The sequence below is a fragment of the Gasterosteus aculeatus genome, chromosome 13 (genome assembly GCF_964276395.1).
Source record: "Gasterosteus aculeatus chromosome 13, fGasAcu3.hap1.1, whole genome shotgun sequence".
Lineage (NCBI taxonomy): Eukaryota > Metazoa > Chordata > Actinopteri > Perciformes > Gasterosteidae > Gasterosteus > Gasterosteus aculeatus.
In genome coordinates this window covers 21772636-21794885 of record NC_135701.1, presented here as the reverse complement: position 1 = coordinate 21794885, position 22250 = coordinate 21772636, and the positions used below count along the sequence as shown (strand labels likewise).

The following is a 22250-nucleotide window of genomic DNA, read 5'->3' as shown; positions in this document are numbered from 1 at the left end:
TAAACCTGGATTCCCTTTGGAGGAGGCGCCTGTGAAGGTTTGGGAGAGTTGGAGATGGGGGGGGGCGGGGGGTCAAGTTGACAGCGGCACTCAATCCTTCATCCCGGCAACAACTTGATCCAATCAGCACACAGACGGCGCAGGACGACATGGCAGGGCCTGTCAGGACGGAGGCATCAGCGGACTGACGAGGCCAGCGCCCCATGCCCCCCCGCCCCCCCCCCCCCCCCCCCCCAACGCCACGGCGCGGTGACTCCACTAACTTGTAGCTTCAGAGGGAAGACGGGCCGTCAGCAGTTTTCTCTGAACACAGTTAACGTCATAAACGTGTCACTTCCGGTTCCCTGGCTTTGATCCCTGGGGGGGGGATTCAACAGGAAAAGATGCCCGAATGTTTTCTGTGTAAATGGCAAGTTCTCTTTTATCTTAAACTAAAGAGTTATTTGTTTTAATACGTTTGTGGAGCCTCGGTTCATTTCGTAACATTAGCAACGTTTAGGCTCTGACCTCCATGCGTTTGATGCCCCCCGCTCCTCTGCCCCCGTAGTAGGACGCGTCCACGGTCGGCCACTTCATCTTAGGCAGCTCCTCTGGCTCCTTCAAAATAAAAGAGGGGAGGTTAGTGACTGGGGTGCAGAACCACGTGGGAATGACGTATGGACCAGGTGGCCTAAACCTGCATGCATGCACTGTGTGTCCTCCACTCTTACTAAATAAATCATTAGTTTACTCAAAAGTATTTACTTCAGTAATTGTAATCCGGTCTTCTGACTCTAGTTCCTATCAGATGACAGATATGTGCAGACAAATTATAGAATTTTCCATTAAGGACAAACGGCGAATTCAACTTAATTAAACCAGATGATGAAATGTAGTATGGAAAGAAACGGTTGAGCATTAAGGGACTTTTTAAATGATGGTTATAGGTATTATTCTGATGGTGTAATGAAGCGTTTGTCCTGCACTTTGCTTCACGTCGCCATGGCGATGTACTCACAGGTGGCGGCGGACGGAAGGTGGAGGAGGCGGCGGCGGGTCTTTGATGACCTGGATAAACAGGAAAAAAAAAAGAGACAAAAGAGCGTCAGCACCATGTCCATCAGGGGACATGCAGAGACACACACACACACACACACACACACACACACACACACACGTCAGGAGGAGATCAGGCTGACGGAGGTGATTCGTGACAGGTGACTGCTCTGCACCTGCTGACTACTGATTACAAGAGGCTCTGCTTGTAAACCTGCCCCCCCCCTCCCCCAGTGCAAAATAAAGTAGCTGAAAACCAACTTGTTGACGGGGGGCTGGGGGGTCTTTTGGGGCCCGCTCAGTCCTTAATTAATTGGACGGGGTTCAGCGCTCCCAAGCATCCCCCCCCTTCCTCAATCATAAAGTCCTAAGGAGTTAATTAGCTCCGATGAGATGCAGCAGAGGAGGGTCGGGCTTGGCTCCAAACACCCCCCCCCCCCACCTCCCCCCGTCCCCGTTCGCCCCCCAGTCAGCGGGAAGAGACGACAAACACACAAGTGCAGCTCGAGTGACCGGTGCCCGCCGGCGTTTCTTTCTCTCCTGGTGACACGGCCCCCGAGGAGCAGGTCGTCCACAATGTGATCCCTCTCACAGACAAGATGCCTCCCCTGGGGGGGACAGATGTGCATCGCCAAGCAAACAGCAGCCTGACGGAGACACTTGTCAGCCGTCAGTCAGACGCTTCACAGACTGAAGTCAAACTTTTCCTTCCTTTCTTTTTTTCCCATCTCTTCTTCTTCTGTGGTGTTTCCAGGGTCGGGCTTCATTTATCGCACATTTTTATACCGTGCTTTTAAAACCGATATTATGTTTTTATTTTCTATATTTTAGTATCTTGCAACCCGAGTCATTGATTATTCTCTCTCTAACGTTTTAAAGCAGATGTTTGTGTTCTCAACTGTTATTAGACAGATGTGCGTCACAGGAAGTTTCTTGAATTAAAAAAAATATGTTTTTGGACAGTGAATTATTATATATGTTTAATAACTCCCCTGATGCACATGTGTGTGTGACCACAGAACCTGCGTCCATTGCTCGGCGGAGAAGAAGGAGCGATGTAACAACGCCGTATCGCGCATATCATGGACCCTAACAGCTGCTGAAGCGCCGGGGAAGCCATCACACTGTTGTCATTAGAATAATGAAAAATAATCAATTAGGGTTAATTAATTGCTCTCTGACACCCAACTGGCTGCCAGCGGCCTGCCGGTCGCCTCTCCATACGCTGATTAACGTGGCTTCAGCCTCACCGTACGCCGGCCGGATTATCCCTTTTTATTAAGTAATTACGCAGCAGATTTCCAGGACATATTGTGAGATAAATAAAGCATTATACAAATGACAGGGGTGGTAGCAGGGAGGGGGGGGGGGGGGGGGCTCTGCTGCAGTCTCTCTGCTGCTACCTGATGGACAGATGTGAAGAGGGGGCGTGGCCTTGGCGGTGCGGTTAAAAAGGGGAACCGTGGGATAGTTAGCCGTCCGCCAGCAGAGGCCGGCTGTCACGGGGCGGGGGGGGGGGCATTGGGGGGGCGTGGGGGGGGGCCGTGGGTGTCGTCCCCATATGGCCTCCGAATAAACTTCATAATAATAATAATCTGTTCGCTCCCAATTTGGCAGGCAGCATATTTTAAGTTTGGAGTACGACTTCCACCGAGTTAAAACAATAACTTCTTACAACTTTATATTTGTTTGTTACATTTTTTTTACCTTTCTATTTTATTGTGCGTGTAAATATGAATTACTTTAGTTTTCATTTTAATTCAATTATTCGCTTTTAATCTTTAAGAAATAAAGGTCATAACTTATCTCTCTCTCTATTATATATATATATAATATGATCCTGATAACAACGGAAAAAAGTAGATCAAAGCAACTTAGAACATGAATTAAAACAAAAGATTATCAAACAATTAAAGGCGTCCTGAAGTGAATCCAATTTTGGAATAAAATCCTCGGAGTCGAACTCAAGGCGACGTCGCTCCGGTTTTTAATTTCCAAAACAAATGATAAACAAAGAACTTACCACTGCACAGCTTGTGTGACCTCTCTGCTGGCATCGCTCCACAGTGTGGGCGGGGGGGGGGCAGGGTGGGGGGGGACGGCGGCGTTGTGGGTTAAAGATTGTGTGTGAGTGCGTGCGCGGCCTCGTCCCGACTGCAGGAAAAAGGCTGGCAGACCGGGTGGTTTAAATATTAACAAGCCACACATGCCCCCCCCCCCCCACCCACCACCCGCCCCGTCCCTCGGTGGAGGACGACAGCAGCTCGCTCCACCAAGACAAACACGGCCGGGCCAGACATGCTGCAGGGGGTTTACATTTTAATGCCTTTGTTGGTTTTCCAGAATATGCTTCCATCTCTTCCCTGGATGAGCTCCCTCCAGGTCCACAAAGCCAGGTGACGTCTAGCGTTTAGTGGGGGGGGGGGGGGTGAAAAAGAAGACCCGGGTGCACCATCTGCAGCCCCTCTCTAACAAAACAACAGATTCTGTTCACCGGTCGGGTCTGCGAGTCAGCGAAGGAGCTCAGCCGACCTCAAACACATTTGTTGTCACTGATGAACCTCTCTGAACTCGAGGAGTCATCGTGAACTTTGAACTTTAGGTCGCTCACCTTTCATCCCCCTGGTCGCGCTGAAAGGCTTCACTACGGAGCACAGAGAGGAGGCCACGCCTCCTCGCGCCTCCGTGTCTACAAACAGGCTTTTCAAAATAAAACCTCCGGCTCACGGGAAAGTTTTACAACAAAACTACCGAGTGGGATTTAGGATATTAGAATATTTCTGTTCTGGGCTAAAATACCCTACGTTATAAATCAAATATAAACACATCAACGTTTACCAGCCTGGGTCAAGGACGGGACACGTATGGAATCATTTTGTTATTTTGCCCTGCCCTCTTGCTAATGTGCGTCGCACCAAGGAGTGGAATGATGGAAGTGATCGGAGTCAGCGAGCAGGTTTCTGAGTCACAGTGTCGGCATGTTTTCACACCCTGCGGCCCTTTGAAAACACATCGTGTTCTCCTGCAGCAACGTGCAACATTTATCATTAGAAAACTGTCGGGCTGTTTACATCACATTGGAATCCAATGTGATGTGATCAACATAATGATGGGAGCTCATGTAGTTGTTGTGATGGAAAGACTTTTGTACCATTTTGTGTACCTTACCTGATGGACTGAAATGTCAACGAGGGCTTTGTTGGAATTGTTCTATTTTGATTGAGCAAAGTGAAAACACACATTCTGCTTTTTCCTCTCTTCCTCCGCTTTGTAAGTTTGTAATCAACAATAAACAACAGCAATCGGACTTAAATGAAACACTGCGGATTAGAAAAGATCTGAAGGAGTTCTGTGTTTATCAAAACAAGAGTGAGTGTTTTAAGCCTTTTAAGGCTTCGTCACAGAAAGACTCAGATGTGATTAAACCACAAAATAATCTCTGTGATTATTAATAATCACTCCGGTCCCCAGGTACGTCCAACCAGACGCATCCCGCCTCCTTCTGGGCGCACTCTCTATGAACGAGTGGTGGATGAACGGATGAACGAGTGTTGGATGAACGAGTGTTGGATGAACGGATGAACGAGTGTTGGATGAACGAGTGTTGGATGAACGAGTGGTGGATGAACGGATGAACGAGTGTTGGATGAAAGAGTGTTGGATGAAAGGATGAACGAGTGTTGGATGAACGAGTGTTGGATGAACGTGTGTTGGATGAACGTGTGGTGGATGAAAGGATGAACGAGTGTTGGATGAACGAGTGTTGGATGAACGTGTGGTGGATGAAAGGATGAACGAGTGTTGGATGAACGTGTGGTGGATGAAAGGATGAACGAGTGTTGGACGAACGAGTGTTGGACGAACGAGTGTTGGACGAACGAGTGTTGGACGAACGTGTGGTGGATGAAAGGATGAACGAGTGTTGGATGAACGAGTGTTGGATGAACGTGTGGTGGATGAAAGGATGAACGAGTGTTGGATGGACGAGTGTTGGACGGACGAGTGTTGGACGAACAAGTGTTGGACGAACGGACGAACGAGTGTTGGATGAACGAGTGGTGGATGAACGAGTGGCGGATGAACGAGTGGCGGATGAACGGATGAACGAGTGGCGGATGAACGGATGAACGAGTGTTGGATGAAAGGATGAACGAGTGTTGGATGAACGAGTGTTGGATGAACGTGTGGTGGATGAAAGGATGAACGAGTGTTGGATGAACGAGTGTTGGATGAACGAGTGTTGGATGAACGAGTGGCGGATGAACGAGTGGCGGATGAACGTGTGGTGGATGAACGAGTGTTGGATGAACGAGTGGCGGATGAACGGATGAACGAGTGGCGGATGAACGAGTGGCGGATGAACGAGTGTTGGATGAACGTGTGGCGGATGAACGTGTGGTGGATGAACGAGTGTTGGATGAACGAGTGGCGGATGAACGGATGAACGAGTGGCGGATGAAAGGATGAACGAGTGTTGGATGAACGAGTGGCGGATGAACGGATGAACGAGTGGCGGATGAAAGGATGAACGAGTGTTTGATGAACGAGTGTTTGATGAACGAGTGGCGGATGAACGAGTGGCGGATGAACGAGTGTTGGATGAACGAGTGAGGAGCTCACCACGGTGCAGCAGAGGGGCCACAGCCACCACATGAGGGCGAGGGCCACGATGACCAGCAGCACCAGGAAGACGATCGCCACCACCAGGCCGTCCGACTGCAGGGATCAAACAAAACGTTGCATTCATCCCGAAGAACAAAAAACGGTGAATCAGAGACGATCAAATCAGAATCAAAATGCAGTGTTTATCAAAACAAATACACTTTCCCTACTTGACTGGTTGAAGGAACCAGGCGCTACTAAACAATGGTAACAATATGCAGACGTGTTTCAAATAGACGTTTGTTTGTGAAACTGATCTTATGTAGTTTTGCTGTCGTTAAATTGCATTTACACTGTTTTCAAGTGTGCGTATTCCTTTAAAAAAAAGGTGCATATTCACAATATGCTGAATATGCACCTTTTTTTTTAAACAATTTGATTTGATTGTTTTCAATTGGAAGGTAGAAGCTTCAAGGCTTCCGTTTCTCATCACGATAAAGATGCAGCACGGGAGGCAGTTCTGCTGGTAAACACCAGCAACCATGACAACCTTAAACCACGTCATCAATTGGGGATACGACAGATTAGGAGAGATCTCTGCGATGCGACAACACGGCAAAGACTCTGCGTCGTTTCATCATTCACTTCATCCGGTTTCAGAGGCTCAGACTCACGCAGGTGGAGGCGGTGATGGTGTGGGCGCTGGAGATGAAGGACTTGCCGTGGTTCAGGCTGATGAAGACGTCCATGGTCCTGAGAAGAAGAACGCGTTGAATGTCCCATGTGAACTGGTCACTCAGTGAAAGAACAGGGCTGTTTGTAGACGGCGGCTTTTAACATTCACGGTTTAGGAGAAATTGTTTCTTTAGTAAAGAAAAAAGGAAACTAGATGGAAAGAATCAACTCCACCTTCAAAACACACGTCCGCTATATAGATAAAAGAATAAAAGCCTTATTACAGTAACGGTTTTCTGCTGGTTGGTTGGTGAAGATGACGAGTTAACGCAGCTAACGGCTGCTAACAAGGTGCGCTCCTCTGACTTATTTGAAGAGGTTTGGGGAGGGAAGGGGGGGGGGAGAACGCGGGGCGCCGAAAAATGGACGCAATTAAAAAAAAACTAATGATGAACGGCACCGCAATTTCCATATGTCCATTACGCCCGATCCAATTACCGCTGGTTTAATGAGAAGTCACAGCTCAGATCCAACAGGAAGGAGCGGACTGTGTGTGGGGGCATCATGATGTAAAATACTAAATAAAACCCCTGGTGCTGCAGGGTAACAGCAGCAGAGCTCTCTTGCTTTGGCCCGAGGCGGCGCCTTGGGCCCCCGACCCCCCCCCCGTGGATCAGATCCACCCTCAGAACCGCCTCCTCCCGCCCCCTCGCATTCACACCCCCAATATCTATACCACGACTTTGACACCCAACTTGTCAACGTTGTTTTCATTTGTTTATAGAAATAAAATCAAAGCTCTGATCTTTTGACCCGCAGCAGGAAAATATATAAAGAGGCAAAAGGTTCAGAGGGGGAATCATATCAATGTGACACACCTGTGGTTCCTAACAAAGAACCATAAGAGAGAACCAACCCCCTCGCAGGTCCTCTGCATGCTAAGGCAGGTCTGAGCGGGGGAGGGGGCGGGGCTAATTCCGCTGACACCCTGGTTAACGGCGGCGGGCAGGTTGTTAATCAGTGGAACCTCGGCGTGTGAAGGAGGAAAGCTCCCAAGCGGGTTACTCTGTCAAACCCCCCCCCCCCCCCCCCCCCCCGCCTGACATCTTCAACGCACCACAACCCAACAGTCTTCTTCTCCCCCCCGAGACACACCGGTAATTTAGGGAGTTTGTGTCGAGTCGGCAAACGAAAACTGAAACGATTCGCCAGGAAACAAATGGTTTAAATCACTGTTTGTTGGTCTGTAGACTTTCTCTTTCGTGTCACCTTCAATTTGAAAAATGTCTGTGGAGTCACATGACGTCCTCATTCCCAACCAACGTGGACGCATCGACCTCGGAGACAAATGGTCATTAAAGCCGATGGTCGGGAAGCACATGGAAGCACGGAGGGAACAAAAGGGACTCGAGCAGAGTGAATCATTCAAACGCTGCTTATGCCTGAATAAGAGACGGATCAAACTACGGGGACACCAGTTGGACGTCCTGGCTCCATACTTTGTCCCGGGCTCGCTATAACCTGTCAGAAAGTGAGCCCCCCCCCCCAACCGTGACGCTGAGCTTTCACGACGCGCTGCAGCTGCAGCCGGCTGGCGACTCCACGCTAATGGCCTCCAAACTTCCTAAAGACGCGAAAACCGAGCAGGCTGAATAATTCAGTGGTGGGTGGGGGGACGGGGACGGGGGGGGGGCTGTCGCTCGGCATCCGGGAGCCATCACTCTGGCGCCGACGTCGGGAAAGACGGGGGAAACCGGATCGGAGGAAGTTCCCGTCTGAGAAGAGTGGCGAGATGGATCGGAGCATCTGAGAAGCGAGCGCGAGGAGGCGAAGCGGCGAGCGCGTGACTGGATGAAGGAAACTACGCGGCGTATTTAGACTTCGTTCATCCTGGAGGCCCGAAGACAAAAGTCTCCTTTGTACTTCAAAAAGAAACTGACTTATAAATGCAAATCGACTGACACGCGAGATCGGACCGCTTCAATCGTCACCGTGGCAACCGATGCCCATCCGGCATTGAAAACCGCACGTCTTCTCCCCCCGACGCCTGGTCCTGTAATTACTGCCACGCGTTAGCATTAGCGTTAGCCGCTGTACCAGTCTTCATAAAGCACCCCTCCCACCTTCAGTTATTATCGCCGTTATTGTGAAAACACCAGGTGAGGACACGCCGCAGCAAGAGCGCAGCCACTTAACCTCTCCACCGGCGGCCCGGCTGGGGATTGCGGGTCTAGTAATGGGGGGGCGGTGGGGGAGTAGGGGGAGGGGGGGCGTCAGCAGATGCCAATGTTTCAGGGCTGACGGCCCAGCTGTCGGTGCAGATGATGCTCCGCCGTGAGTGCTCCCGCACGGCTCTAAGGCCGACCAAGGATGGTTTGACCCCCCCCCCCCCCCCCCCCGGCCCCCCGGGCCACGAAGCTGCAGCTGAGCGCCTGCATGTGAAATATGTTCCCCGGTGGAAAAAAAAACAAACATGTTGCCACAGCGGAGGAGAGAAGGCCTCCCGAGAACAAAACACGGTTAAAACAAAACTAAAACCCGGGGAGGGGGGGGGGGGGGGGGGGGGGGTGAGGGGGGGCTCCTTTTCCTCGCCTGAGTAGAGCCGTGTTAACGCGGCAGCAGCGGACAGATGGACGGAGACGGAACGTTTCCGGGATTCCTTTCCGCCGCTCCACGCAAGCGGTCCCGGGCGTGGGGGGGGGGGGGGGCGGGGGTGAATTATTTAAGCGGGGCGAGCGTGGAAAGAAAGGGAACGGCTGCATCTGTCGCACATCCTCAGCCCCTCCAGCAGATGTGTTTGCTCTGCCGCCCCGAACCAGCTAACTGCTTAATGGGTCACCGTCGGCAGCCAAGAGTTAATTAAGTGAGAGGGGGGGGGGGGGGGGGCAGGAAGAGAAGTTGTATTGTGTGCTACAATGTCTGCCCCGTATGCGAGAGGGGGGAATGCAGTGCATTGTGGGAGAGAGAGAGAAGAGGAAGAGCACAACCTCATGACCTCTGAAACGAGCGTCTGAATCGCCATCAGATCAATCTGCGCTTCCTCTGTGAGGGCGGATGTTGTGTGTGTAAGCAGGAAAACATGCCGCGGCGAGCGGGTGTGACCCTGGGGGGGATCCGCGTTAGGCGTCGGCATTATAAGATGAGGTAAAAAGAAAAAGGATCAGGAACAAATGGTTGACTGTGGGTTTGTACGTATGGGCTTTTAAAAACGTATTTCCCCCCTCGACATTGCTTCCTCGTCCTGCGCCTCCCGCTGAACCACAGCTGATCTACAGATTTAGCACCGTGTCTATTTGCGCAGCAGGAAATAAGAACAAGAGGAAGCAAACGGACTGACGCGTCTTACTTAAATATATACGAGCCGGAAGTGACGGAGAGACTGGGCGCAGCCGCGGGACGAGAGACAGGAAGTGTTGGAGGAAGACAGACGGGAAGACGAGGTCAAGGACCTCAGGCTGCTCCTCCTCCTCCTCTTCAGGAGAACACGCGGCCACGATGCGTCGCTTTGCATTTCATGTACGAAATAAACTGGACATTTCGGCTCGGTTTGGTTGACCAAATAAAACAGATTACATCTATTTTGGGGTCCTTTCTTGTTTTAGTTCACAGCGAGACGCCGTCGTTAAAATCTCACACGTTTCCACGAGCCAAAGATTCCAACCTGAAGACTCGCAACCTGCATTCCAGTTATTTTGGACAACTTTGTGACAATACTGCTGTAATTCCCACATTTACTTTGCGTATTTCCGCCTGGTTAAATAGTTTGTGTCAAACTTGCTTCATGGAAATGGAACTATTATTGTATTATTTATTAAAAAGATGAATAAGGATCATTTTTTTGCTTTGTTACAAACGTGCTAATATTTAATATTTCATTATAAGCGGTGACTTACTGTCCCACTTCGTAGAGTTTGGGCGCCGGACACAGCAGGTAATCGTTGCTCACTGAAGTCGGCTTTTGATCTGTGAAAAAACACACAGAAGAAAAGACAATTTAATTTGCTTACAGGAACATTTAAAGATTAAATTAATTAGCTTTAACACAAAAATGTCATAAATATATGTATAAATCATAAAGCATCACATACATATTTATAATGCGCTATAATCGGTTTCTAGCATTGTGTGACTAGTTATAAGCATTCCTACGGCTTCATAGAAATAACTATAAAGAATCCATTATTTATTATAATGCCTATAATATTCTATTTTCATAACGCATTATATTCACTGTTATGACGCATCAGCGTGATGTTACGAATATACGTCAACATCTGTCTGATTTTAGTAAAAGGAAGATTATTTTCCAAATGTTTTTTTATGTAAAGATTTAATATCTTTTCCATTTTGAACAAAACGAACAACAATGCCCACTATGAGTAATTTATAATCCCATCATATGAAACTATAAACAAGATTATAAGGCATCATGACAAGATTATAAAGCATCATAACGTGATTATAGAGCATTGCATGTATGGGAATTATAATATGTACAAAGAAAAATGTCAACATTTTGAAATTTTATGAAGCTAGAGCATAAAAGTGCTGTATAACGCGTTATGAATAGTTAGTTAGATACATGTATCATTTACAGTGCTACAATGAGAATATAAAGCCTGGTGTCTTTAAAATGCCTCAGACACAAAAAAAGGGTTAATTTGAAACATTAAAAGAATAAAACATCGTTTAACCACAGAACAAAGTTAAGATAAGTTATAACATATGGGTCATCTGCATCCATCGGGCAGGTTTCCTGTGTGTGTGTGTGTGTGTGTGTGTGTGTGTGTGTGTCAGCGCAGGTTGACGGAGGCCTGAATCATCTCCAGCCACAGAGGTCGCGCAGAGATGAAGTCATATAAATATAAATGCCACTCCGCTCTGCGTCGGGAGCTCCGCCTGGTTTCGGTGACGGAGGAGGCGAAGCATCTGCTCCACATATGCGGCGTGTGTGTGTGTGTGTGTTCGGCGGTCGCCATGATGCCTGTCCATAATTATAAGGTGCCCCACTGTTAGAAAGGTCTGGGCTGAACACATGCAGGAGCCAGTGAGGGAATAAATAGCCCCAAGTGGGCGAATGTGAGACGGACTAAACTGAGAAAGGACCGACAGGAAGACATCTGCTAACGGACGCGTCCTCCTTCCGACGCACTAAGAAATAAAAAATATGCTCCAGCGTTATTTTGGGGGGTTTTTGTAGTCGAAATGTTGAAAGAAATATACGATCATGAAATAAGTCCTTGAGGAGGGAAGTGTTGTCATTGGCAGGCATCGATCCCGCGGATCCTTCCGCCAAACCGGAGCGGCAGAGGACCGGCGCTCGCTGCCAAATACACTTTTGCCTCCTAACAAAAAAATAAATAACATTTTTAAAAAAAGGATTTTCTCGACAGAACAGACTGCGAGCTCAAAATAAGGATCAATGTGACCTACATAAGCCCCCCCCCCCCCCCCCCCCCCCCCCAGCCTTTCTTCTGCTGCGATCATATAGACAGACAGACACGTCGGGACGGGGGTCCGTTACTCATCGTCCTCCATGTGGACACATCGGGACTCACAAGATCACCGAGGAGAGAGAGAGAGAGACGCGCAATTGAGTCAAACTGGGGCAGAGAGACGGGTCCCTCATGCGGTCCGGATCCCTCATGCGGTCCGGATCCCTCATGCGGTCCGGATCCGTTGTGGGATCACACGGGGGACGCGACAGACATTCACTCATCCACAAGACCACCCCCCGTCGAGACTCCGGTTGGACTCCTCCAGCTGGTGCATGCTGGGAGATGTCCAGGGAAGACTCACTGAAGGTCTGCTGGTCCACGATGAAGCTGCAGACGACGCCCTCGTTGCTGCGGCCGACGGCGAAGCCGTTCCCCCGGAGCACGATGTGGAAGGACTCTAAGAAAAACACACACACACACACACACACACTCTTAGAAAAGTTTAGGCGGGAATATCAGGAAAATATTTTTTTACCCAACGACTGAACATTTGAACTTTGTGTTCCATGCGCGCTCACCGTTGACGCAGACGCTGGACGGCTCCACGCTCACGATCTCTGTGCACAAGCGCTTCAATATCTGAGAAGGAAGAAGGAACAAATGAAGTGGCGCGCACGTACGTCGCCGCGTCAAGTCGGGCCGTCATCGCCGCTGTCGAGTTGAGCAAACGGATTAGCGCGCAACACCTGAGAGGCGCCTCGCTGCTGATGAGGAAGGGCGCGGCGCGGCGAGCAGGACGCGGCAGCTGCGTCGGCCTTTATAGGGAAATTATGCAAAAGGCCATTACTATTCCTCGGTTGTATTAAAAACCGCCGCGATGGTGCATTATCATATAAAGAGGCCGGCGTGGGCCCCCGCGGAGCCGCGCTGCCCGCCGCCATTCAATAAATCAACAGAGAGGACAAACTATGCAAATCCCACAACACAGTCGGTAAGAAGAAGCATATTAACGGGACACTTGAACCTCTCGTGTGATGTTGGGGGGGAAACTTTAATCTGAGGAGAGGAGGATGAGGAGTGTTTACAGCGGCCTTATTAAATGTGATGGTTTGATATGAGGCCGTTAAGGGGGGAGGGTGGGGGGGGGTTCAGATGACAGCTGGGAGGAAAAGGATCTGCTGCTGTTTTCCCCGTCTAATTACCGGCTTGGCAGAGACGTTGACTGTTTGCGACCTGAGGAATGACATCGTCTTCCCATTGAGCGTAAAAAAAAAAAGAAAAGTAAAAAGGGAAATGTTGTCATCGGGAGAAAGAAAAAGTGTCACTTTTAAACACGACAAAATTTGGTCTGGAGATGGAGGAGATGGAGGAGATGGAGGAGCCGAGATGGAAGCCGGGAGATTAGCGCCTCGTTGGACTGAACTCAAACAGCAGCTCTTCATTTCAACCGGATCGAGCGACAAACATTACGTACAAAAAAAAGGAAAAGAGGAGCGAGGCAGTCGTCCAAATACCCAAAGTCCCCCGAAAATCTCAGCCGGCGCTGTAACCGGGAGGGGGGGGGGGGGGGGGGGGGGTTTCAGTCATTTTGCGGGAATAATTGGGCGGAAAGGTTCATGAGGCTGCTTTGAATAGCTGTAGGTTTTTATTCTCCGCCGTGCGTTTAAAATAAAAAGGAATGGGCCGACGCCGTGTTCCAAAGGTCGCCGACGCTAACGATGCAGCTACGCTGTTATCAGGGGGTTTTCCCAAAAGGCCGCAGCCCAGTCAACACGAGTCCAGCGCGGCTCAGACTTAAGAAAAGGCCTAATGGGGGGAGGGGGGGGAGGTGGAAGAGGGGGGAGACCTTTCTTCTGTGTGTCGTGGTGCTGAGGACCTTCTCCTACAAGCTGTAGTGGATCGACTCCAACGGGAAGAAGAGGATATCGTCCTCTTTGGATTAGAAGCATAATTCCCACCTTTTCAGAGGCTTTAAAGGCCGATCCCAAAAAAAACGAAACAAGACCCGCCCTCCAGCTGCATGACTGACAGCTCCAACTCTTCCCTAAACACGACTCTTTGTTTGCGGACTCCGCTAGGAATGTTAGCTAACTCAGCTAACGCATTTCGTACAAAAATTAAATTAATTTGATTTATTTAGTCTTTAATAAATTTGAGTGGAATTCGTGTCAAATAACTGATGCATACATTGATTCAGAAGAAGCCTTTTGATACAATTTAATCATCAGGGAGTTGATTTATTTTGCAGGTTCTGACCTCTACACAGGATGCGTTTCTCCTCCAGACACAAACGTTTTAAGATGAATTGCATTAAACACACACACACACACACACACACACACACAATAACACAAGAACTCACAGAATTGACGATGCCTTTGAGCGCGTGGAAGCCATCTTTGACAGGAAACACTTGGTCCTTGGTGTCGGCGATTTCGGCGAGCTGTGGGTACCACCGGAGAGGTGAGCGAACACAGAAGTACGACGATTTAACGCCGCGTTCTTTTTCTTTCCCCCTTCTTCACGGCGGAGCATCGCGGGCCGGAGGAGACGCAGCAGATGGCGTCACTGTGGCCAAACGCTTTGCTCGAAAAAGAAAGAGAAATCACAGCGACGCAAACTGGGAGCAAACTCAATGAGGAGCGCTGGTCGCAGGGCGGTTACCGTTGGTTACAGGGGACAGGCCACCCTGTGGGAGGAGAGACGGCGACACGACGGACACAAAGAGCTGACAGCGGACGGATTTCAGGCACCTTTCAGGCACCCCCTGCAGGTAAACGCCGCCCACCACCACACGCCGCCACCTTCCCCGCCCATTTTCTTACCTGCTGCTCGTCGAAGTCCTTGATGCCGACGCAGTAGACGCGGGCGCCGAATTTCCTCGCCTCTTCTGCCTGAAACCAAAAAAAAAACAACAACTGTAAATAACTAAAATTGCCATTAACACAAAACTAACTAACTTGTTGAAAACAGGTTTTAACAGTCGCAGTTTGTACGTATAATATTTTTCATTTCAGTGGATTGTTTTTACCTGCTTATTTAAATACTTGTTTTTAATCTAGTTTCTTGTTTACCATGTCGCTCTTTAACCGAGGCGGCTGTACGTCCTGCCATAAGATAAAATAATCCTTTTATTTGTCCCACTGCGGCACTAATAACAGGATTATCTTAAATAAATAAATAAATAAAAGGCAAACAAAAGGAAAAACATGCATTTTCTTCTTCTACGCTCTGAAAGTGGCTGAAACAAAGAATGAGCGAGCTGCCATTTGCTCGTGCGGACGTCACCTCTTTCACTGTGAGCTCGTGGACGTAAACCTCCAGCTTCCCGTCCGTCAGAGCCAGGATGATGCTGGCGGACTTGGTGCCGTGCGTCCGTATCTGAGACGAGGCCTGCGGGGGGGGGGAAACGGAGACGCGTCAGAACCTCCGTCCACGCGTCGGTGCAGAGCCGCCGTTCATCGGAACTGACCTCTTTGATCCCCTCGTGCATGTACGTTTCCCCGACCGGTTTCACCTCCCGTAAGCTCTTCAGACCTGCTTCTATCTCGTTTCTTGAACACACACACGAACAATAGACGATGAGATTTGGGCTCCACGTTCACTTTGTGGTCTGTGGGATTGTGGTCGCGCTGGAAAAGAGACTTTTAACAAGTTGCTTCTGGTAATTAAGATGAAAAGTGAAGCCGTTTGCCCAGTTTGGGCATCCAGAGGCCCGGTGGGAATTGAACCTCTAACCTCCAACTCATGTCGCTATGCAAACATTCCACTGTGGCGACCAGCGAGGAGAAGCCCAACGAAAAACCGTCACGCAGCATTTAAACATAACGGATTGGTTTCATGACGAGTGCGTTGGCCGTCACCGTGTTTCATAGGAGGACTGAATTGACACGCTTGGTTGCTGCGGTGACCAGAGGTCAGTACCTGTCTCCAGTCAGAGGCAGCAGGACTTTAGCTTGAGTGGAGAAGACGATGAAGGAGACTCTCATCCTGGGGCTGAGGAGGAAAGCAAACAGATTAAAACTCCCTCACACGTTTTACCAAATGAGAACATTAATATAATTATATATATATATATATATACACACACACACACACACACACACACATAAAAACATTCACAGGATCAAAAACATTTAAAGGTGCGACTCAATCCATAATCATTTCAATGAGATAAATCTAACAGTACAACATTTTTATAATGTGTGATATGGTTTTCTTCACTTTTTTTGATTTTAAAACCAAACTGGATCTCGTCTTGTTGGATTTTGTGCGACCGGTAAAAAATAGCCGCAACCTTTTTTTTTTTTTTTTTTAAATGTACATATTTGGAGATGTCCTTATGTTAAAGGCCAGAGGCCACTTATTAACCGTTGCCAATGGCAACATGCCACCAAACGGGTTCTTGGTCCTGGATGTGGAACGGAGACGATCTTTAAAACAGATGATGGACGCGGTGTGTAAAAGCTTTGCATTCAACAAGCACTGAGCTCAGACCGCTTCAGTCCTCTTGTCACACACACACACACACACACACACACACGCACACGCACACGCACACGCACACGCACACCAGCCGAGGCTTCAGCACACAGCTAAGGACCCACGGAGTAGCGTATGATTAACCAAACAGAAACATCAGCGCCTGACTTCTGTGGAAGCGAAGGAAGTGATTAATCAATCCACCGACAGGAAGCATGTTGCGCTGATGAGTCACAAACACACTGTGTACCTGTGACAGTTTAAGGGTGTGAACGGATGAGCGAAACCACGAAGGCTTTTCATCCCGCCTCGCTGCGCCGCGGCGTTCCAGCTACGAGTTTGTGAAAAGCAAACCAGCAAAGAGAACAAAGAGAGTGCGCGACGCTCGCCTGTAAAGTTGTGCTGGAGAAGCCGCAGCTCGAGTGGAGAATTGTGCAAACACCAGAAAGTAAAAGCGTGCAAACGTTTTAATCCACAAAACTGGACGTGATGAACCCTCTTCAAGATGTGAGCGTTGCGTTTACTTCTCACCCCCGAGACGTTTGTCATCGACAAAATCGACAATCGACGGCGCGCTTTTACTAAATACTTAAATGACACTTATTACCATGAATGAGGTGGAAATGACTAACTGGGTAAATAAGAGAAGAGCCTGGTTCTGTTGTTCACTCTGCTGTGAATCAGCCTTTAAAAGCACAGAGAGACCAAACTCGTAGAATAGAAACACTTCAACTAAACAAACGTGTTTGGGGTTTTTTTACTTAAGAAGCAGTTTAAAAAAAAAAGGAAACTGAAATGTGCAAAATTATGATTTAAATAAAATGTCAATATTTTTCTGTCTATATTCACTTCGTCATCAGGAATCAGGAAACATTTATTGCCAAAATATCCAACTCCTCCACATTTTAATTCAGGAATTATCCAACTCATCTCCCTCCAACCGGGGGTCTCGTTTTAGATTTAATTTTTAGTCTATTTGGTTGTGTGCGTCACAAACAGGAATCAAATTGGACTCATTTTTAAGCATTTCATCTTTGAGGGATCAGATTATCCTCGACTTAACAAAATGAAACAAAGCCGTTTCCTTAAAAACAACCACATCCTACGATACGACTTCTCTCGGAATATCAAGTACGGGAACTGAAAAATACAACTGTGAAATAAAAGGTAACAAAAGGAAAACGCAACGCCTTTGCTACCAACATCCAGCACAAAACAAACGCACTAAATTAAAAAACGACTTCATGTCCTAAAGGAAATGTCACAATTCTCCCAAAATGGATCCACCAGAATAAAACCAGAACCTCCATCTCCCGCATAAGGCGGCACGCTGAAGATTCTTATATGTGGAACCCAAAAAATTGAAATAAAACAGGAACCGAGACGCAGATGACGATTGGTGGGCGGTGACTTTCTAGGCGCCGCCCGGTGGCGCTTGTGATCCGGTATAGGAAGACAGGGCAGCGATGCCAAGGACATATTGGAGGGTGGTGGTGGTGGTGGTGGGGGCTTCTCTCTTTTGGGGAGGGGGGGGGGGTGACGGAGGAGTCCGGTTCGCTACCACATGGCGCGAGAGGAGCGCGCTTGGTGAGCGAGCGGCGCAGAGCAGATTGTCCTCGGCGCCTTCCAGTGTTCTTTTGCTTTACTGTACATTGTCTGTCTGGCCGTCGGCGTGGAAGCCGGACCCCCCCAAACCCCCCCCCCCCCCCCCCCCCCCCACATCCCATTCAAACACCCCCCCCCCCGGTGCAAATGGCCATTCTCACAGCCCAGAAGACTGCTCCTCGCTGCCACCCACTCCCACCTGGTGCCTTTGCTATTTTCCTTCAACCAAAGCGCTGCGTTCTGGCGGGTCGCCGCCGTCTGCACGGTGCTGGCAGGCGCCGCTTTTTGACTCAAACGTTATGCAAGACGAACGTTTCAAGACGGTTTTGTGTTGTTTTTTTTTAAAATGAGTTTAAAAAGAGAAAAAACGAGTGGCGTAAAACAGGTGGACGCAGGATCTTTACTTGTAGACATTTGTCGGGTAAAATTAAAGAACCTGACGTATTTTCGCCCCTTTAAACCTCATTGCACTTGATTCGGTGATTTTCTCGTCATTTGCTTTATTCCACAGTGACTGAATAGGTGATGTTTTCATTGTGTCCGAGCCACTTTGGACTCACCTCACGAATCTGTCGGTGAGGTTCTTCACAAAGGAGTAGATCTCGCCCCAGTTGTCGTGGACGCTCCCGGACCTGAGGAAGAGAAGGAGGCAGAAGAAGAAGACGTCGTCAGGCTGCGGCTCGTCCGTGGCAGCAGATTGTGTGCTGGCGAGTCGGACGCTGTCCAGTGTTTGTGCTTTGTTGGATATTAACACCGGCCACATGCTGGATACTTGTGCCGGTGGCAGCTGGTGGAACAGAGCTGCTTGGCTTGCGAGAGTTAAGACTTTATTCCCCAAAACAAAACAAAAAAGGTTTTATAACCCTGAATACATGAACCACGAGGCGCAGCTCTCCACGGCAATTTATCCAAAGACGGGACGCATTTCAACAATAAGCAGCGGCACATTAAAGTGTTCCAGCAGGAAGTCGACTGTGTTACGAGTGAGTTTATGGTCGCAGGATATAAGATTTTATACTGAAATAAAACAGCCCAATAATATCAAACATACGAGTTTATTGGACAGTGAAAACTGACTCAAATGATCGATTATAAGAGAGCAAAGAGCTTGTGTCCAGAGGTTAAACAGCTCATGATCAGTCGATTTTAAGTGCATGTAAAACACAAAAATGCAAAAACAAGATGTTCCAAAAAAAACGTAACAAGATGAAATATGAGGAAAACATGGCAACGTAACTTACAGATCACCAAATACTCATTCTCACTAACCAGAGCCTGAACGCATCACAATGGACATGGATGGAACGTTGGTACGCTAACCGTCAGCATAGCTGCTAACGTTATTAGCTCTCCCCCCATGCATTGCATCACAGATTCTCCTCATTAGATTGTTGCACCGCTTTGATATTGAGGTATTTGTCACATTCAAACATTGCCTCCATCAGTTGCAGTTTCTCAATTGTATTTCCAGAGAGCGAAGAAGCGGATAATAAATGTCGTACAGGACAGAAGATTGTCCTCGCAGCAGCTCAGCGTCCAGGGGACATCGAGGCGTTGCCTAGAAGAAGGGAGCGAGGCTCTCCGTAAAACTCAATAAACAAGTTTAGTGCCAGTAAAAAGTGTCTCTTTCCCCTCACAGGACAGAAGGAAGCAAAGAAGAAGAAGAAAAAAAGGAGCGAAAAGCAGCGAAGCTTTCATGAAGCTCTGGAAGCACAAGAGGCCGACCGTAGGATCGTAGTTCTTATCTTTCCCCCTTCAGAGACGTTCAATACTGCTCAACACCCCTGCAGAGCTTTTTCTGCGTGACACATTTGTAAATCAAACAGATCCGGAATTCACAAATGTTTACAAGCACCGGGCTCAAACTTGAGCCAAATATCTCGGTCATCATCTAGTGATTTAGCTATTGAGACGAGGGAGGAGTTTCTTTCTTCTTCTTCTTCTTTTTTTTTTAAGAGTTTGAACTCAACAGCCCTGATTCTCCGAGGCGGACGAGGGCAGGATTATCTTTTGTTTTCATGGCGTTGCTTCACATATTGGGAGGCCGCGTTGTTCCACGGCGCTTCTGCAGCGTCTGCACGCTTGAGGCCTCCAGCAGCACTTTGACAGCGTTGGAACACACAGGAAGGACGTTTCATAACCATGATGCAACTCCTCCTTGCGATTCGTTTTTCATGATTAACAAACAGCAAGTCGAGGACTTCGCGGCACGTTCATGAAGGTCCGACGTTTATTGATATTTACAGACTCCAATGGCCGTGTGTTAAGGTGTAAATACTGTTACTTCAAAAAGAAAATTAGAGGAATGAGGTGAATGTCTGGAACTGTTAAAATGATGCAACATCCACAAAACATGGTCACTACCTAATATCATGCCTGTATTGTTTCCCATGCGGACGGAGCGGCCCAACCTCATGACATCCGGTGACCAGCTTCTGTCATTAGCTGGTTAGGCGCCGGTTAACCCGGAATACGAGGAGAACACCACCTGCTTGGTGTCAAGGAAGTGGTCGGGGTTTTCGTGGTTTGCGACCCGCGTGGTTCCATGAGGTTTGTCAAGAGTTCTCTTTTCCTGCCGTGTGACCGCTGAGCAAGACCGCAGCCAATCAGGAAGCAGCGTCACTCGCTGGGCCACAAGCTGCATTCTAAATCCCTCTTTTTGCCTTTACTGTGAGTTCAAACTGCACGCACAGATGCACAGATGCCCGGTCGCGTGCCACTTTGAACCCGTCTCTTGTGCATCTGCAGCGCAAAGCATTGTGGGAGGAGCCAGAGCAGCATGTGCGACAGTGCAAAAAAACGTCTTAACTGAGGACATATTCAATTTATAATATCAAAGTCATGTCCTAAAACGTAAATAAATGATCCTCGGCATGTCAAGATGACGTCACGTTGTTACTATCGTGAAGGGCCCAGTGATGACGTCTGGCTCGCAGATTGCATCACGGTCATGTTGCTCCAAACTGGGAATAACGTTTCTTCATGCATCTGGCTTTGAGTGACGGGAACACGACGGAGCGTCCACGTAGCCCCTGTCCTCCCTGTTCTACGCCCTCGTCCACATGGTCCCCAACAACAGCACCACGGTGTCCACCGTTTCGCGTTGCAGTGCCAAGGTCAGGTCACGCAACGTGACGGGTCACAGGAGACGGCATCCACAGCAGGTCACAGGGGAAAACGGTTTGCATGGAAAGGAACGTGCTTTTAGTCACATGTCTCACTTACTTGTCTAAAACGAAGTAGAGGTCGTAAGCGCCGTGACAGGACGCCTCCTCCGCCCAGCAGCACGAGGCCAGCGCGCCCAGCAGCGCCGCCGCGAGCGCCGCCGAAGTCCACCGAGTCCTTCCGGAAAAACGTCGACCCTCCGCGGGCAACTTTTCCAACATTGTCGTGCGGCGGGGCGGGGGTTAGGTTAGCCCGGTGGGGATGGGTTGAAGAACAAAAGGACTTGTGGTTAAAGTTAAAAGTAAAAAAAAACAGCCTTTTCGAAGCGGTTCCTCGGCGCGCGCGGGCGGCGACAGCAGAGAGTCAGTTCCTCCGAAGACGAGCGGCGTGTAACGGATTTTGACCTGCGAAATAAAGGAAAGCACCGCCCCGACGTCACCGCCGGCCGCGAGGTTTCCTCATATTCCTGACTCACCGCTCACTCCGCTCAACATCCTCAATAAAAACGAGCAGGACTCCCGGGGCGAAGGCGACAAATCACTGCTGGCGAGGAAGAAGAAGAAGAAGAAGAACTTCTCCGGGGAGCAAAAAGAAAAGTTTAGGCCGCGTTCAAGGCCTCGCGCCGTGGCTCGGCTTTCTGAGTGCTGCGGGAGCGACTTTATTTACCGCAGTGGGAAACTTCATTTATTTAATAAAGACAATAAGGATACTTAAGAAATGCGCTTTTTTATAAGGGGGGATTAAGTAAAAGTGTAAACCATCAAACGCAGTGGGGAAAATGTTGTGTTAAAATATGCAAAGGAGCATTCATCTTGTGAAATATATTTCCAGAACAGATCTACAAAATTGTCATTTTGTTGACATGTTAGGAACAGACGTTTTGAGTGAGCAACTCCTTGGATTTCTCTCTGCATCTCTGGCTATACATCATATATATGAGCGTGTATGAGCCTCTGGAATAGAGATTTGGGATATGTAGAGAAGAGTTCTGTCTCAGAATATTAGAAAAACTCATTGTCATAATGGATGTGTATAAAGTATCTAGAAGGTTGCATTTACAGATCTATAGGTAAACATCTCTCATGCTAACTGGTGGTGAATTTAGGAGAACTAGATCTCTCCAACGGTCCTTCAAGGCCTCGTCTGTTTGCAGCTTAGTGCGCATGCGCAAGATGCAACCAGCTGTTGGACTTCTGCAGAGGCGGAGGTCCCGTTGCACACACCCAATAACATCTGTATCATCATCTG

The 22250-nt window shown here is 48.6% G+C and overlaps 1 protein-coding gene across 1 annotated transcript; it reads right to left on the bottom strand.

Annotated features, from left to right (window-relative positions):
- Positions 1-315: 315 nt before the first annotated feature.
- Positions 316-21614, bottom strand: antxr2a (ANTXR cell adhesion molecule 2a). The gene is given in 16 exon segments (XM_078086329.1): positions 316-357; positions 508-597; positions 998-1014; positions 1017-1047; positions 5656-5751; positions 6312-6390; positions 10206-10275; positions 12112-12207; positions 12329-12389; positions 14113-14193; positions 14576-14644; positions 15039-15143; positions 15223-15304; positions 15675-15746; positions 18398-18469; positions 21063-21614. Coding segments are annotated over 16 exon segments (1209 nt in total). The 5' UTR covers positions 21224-21614; the 3' UTR covers positions 316-330.
- Positions 21615-22250: the final 636 nt, after the last annotated feature.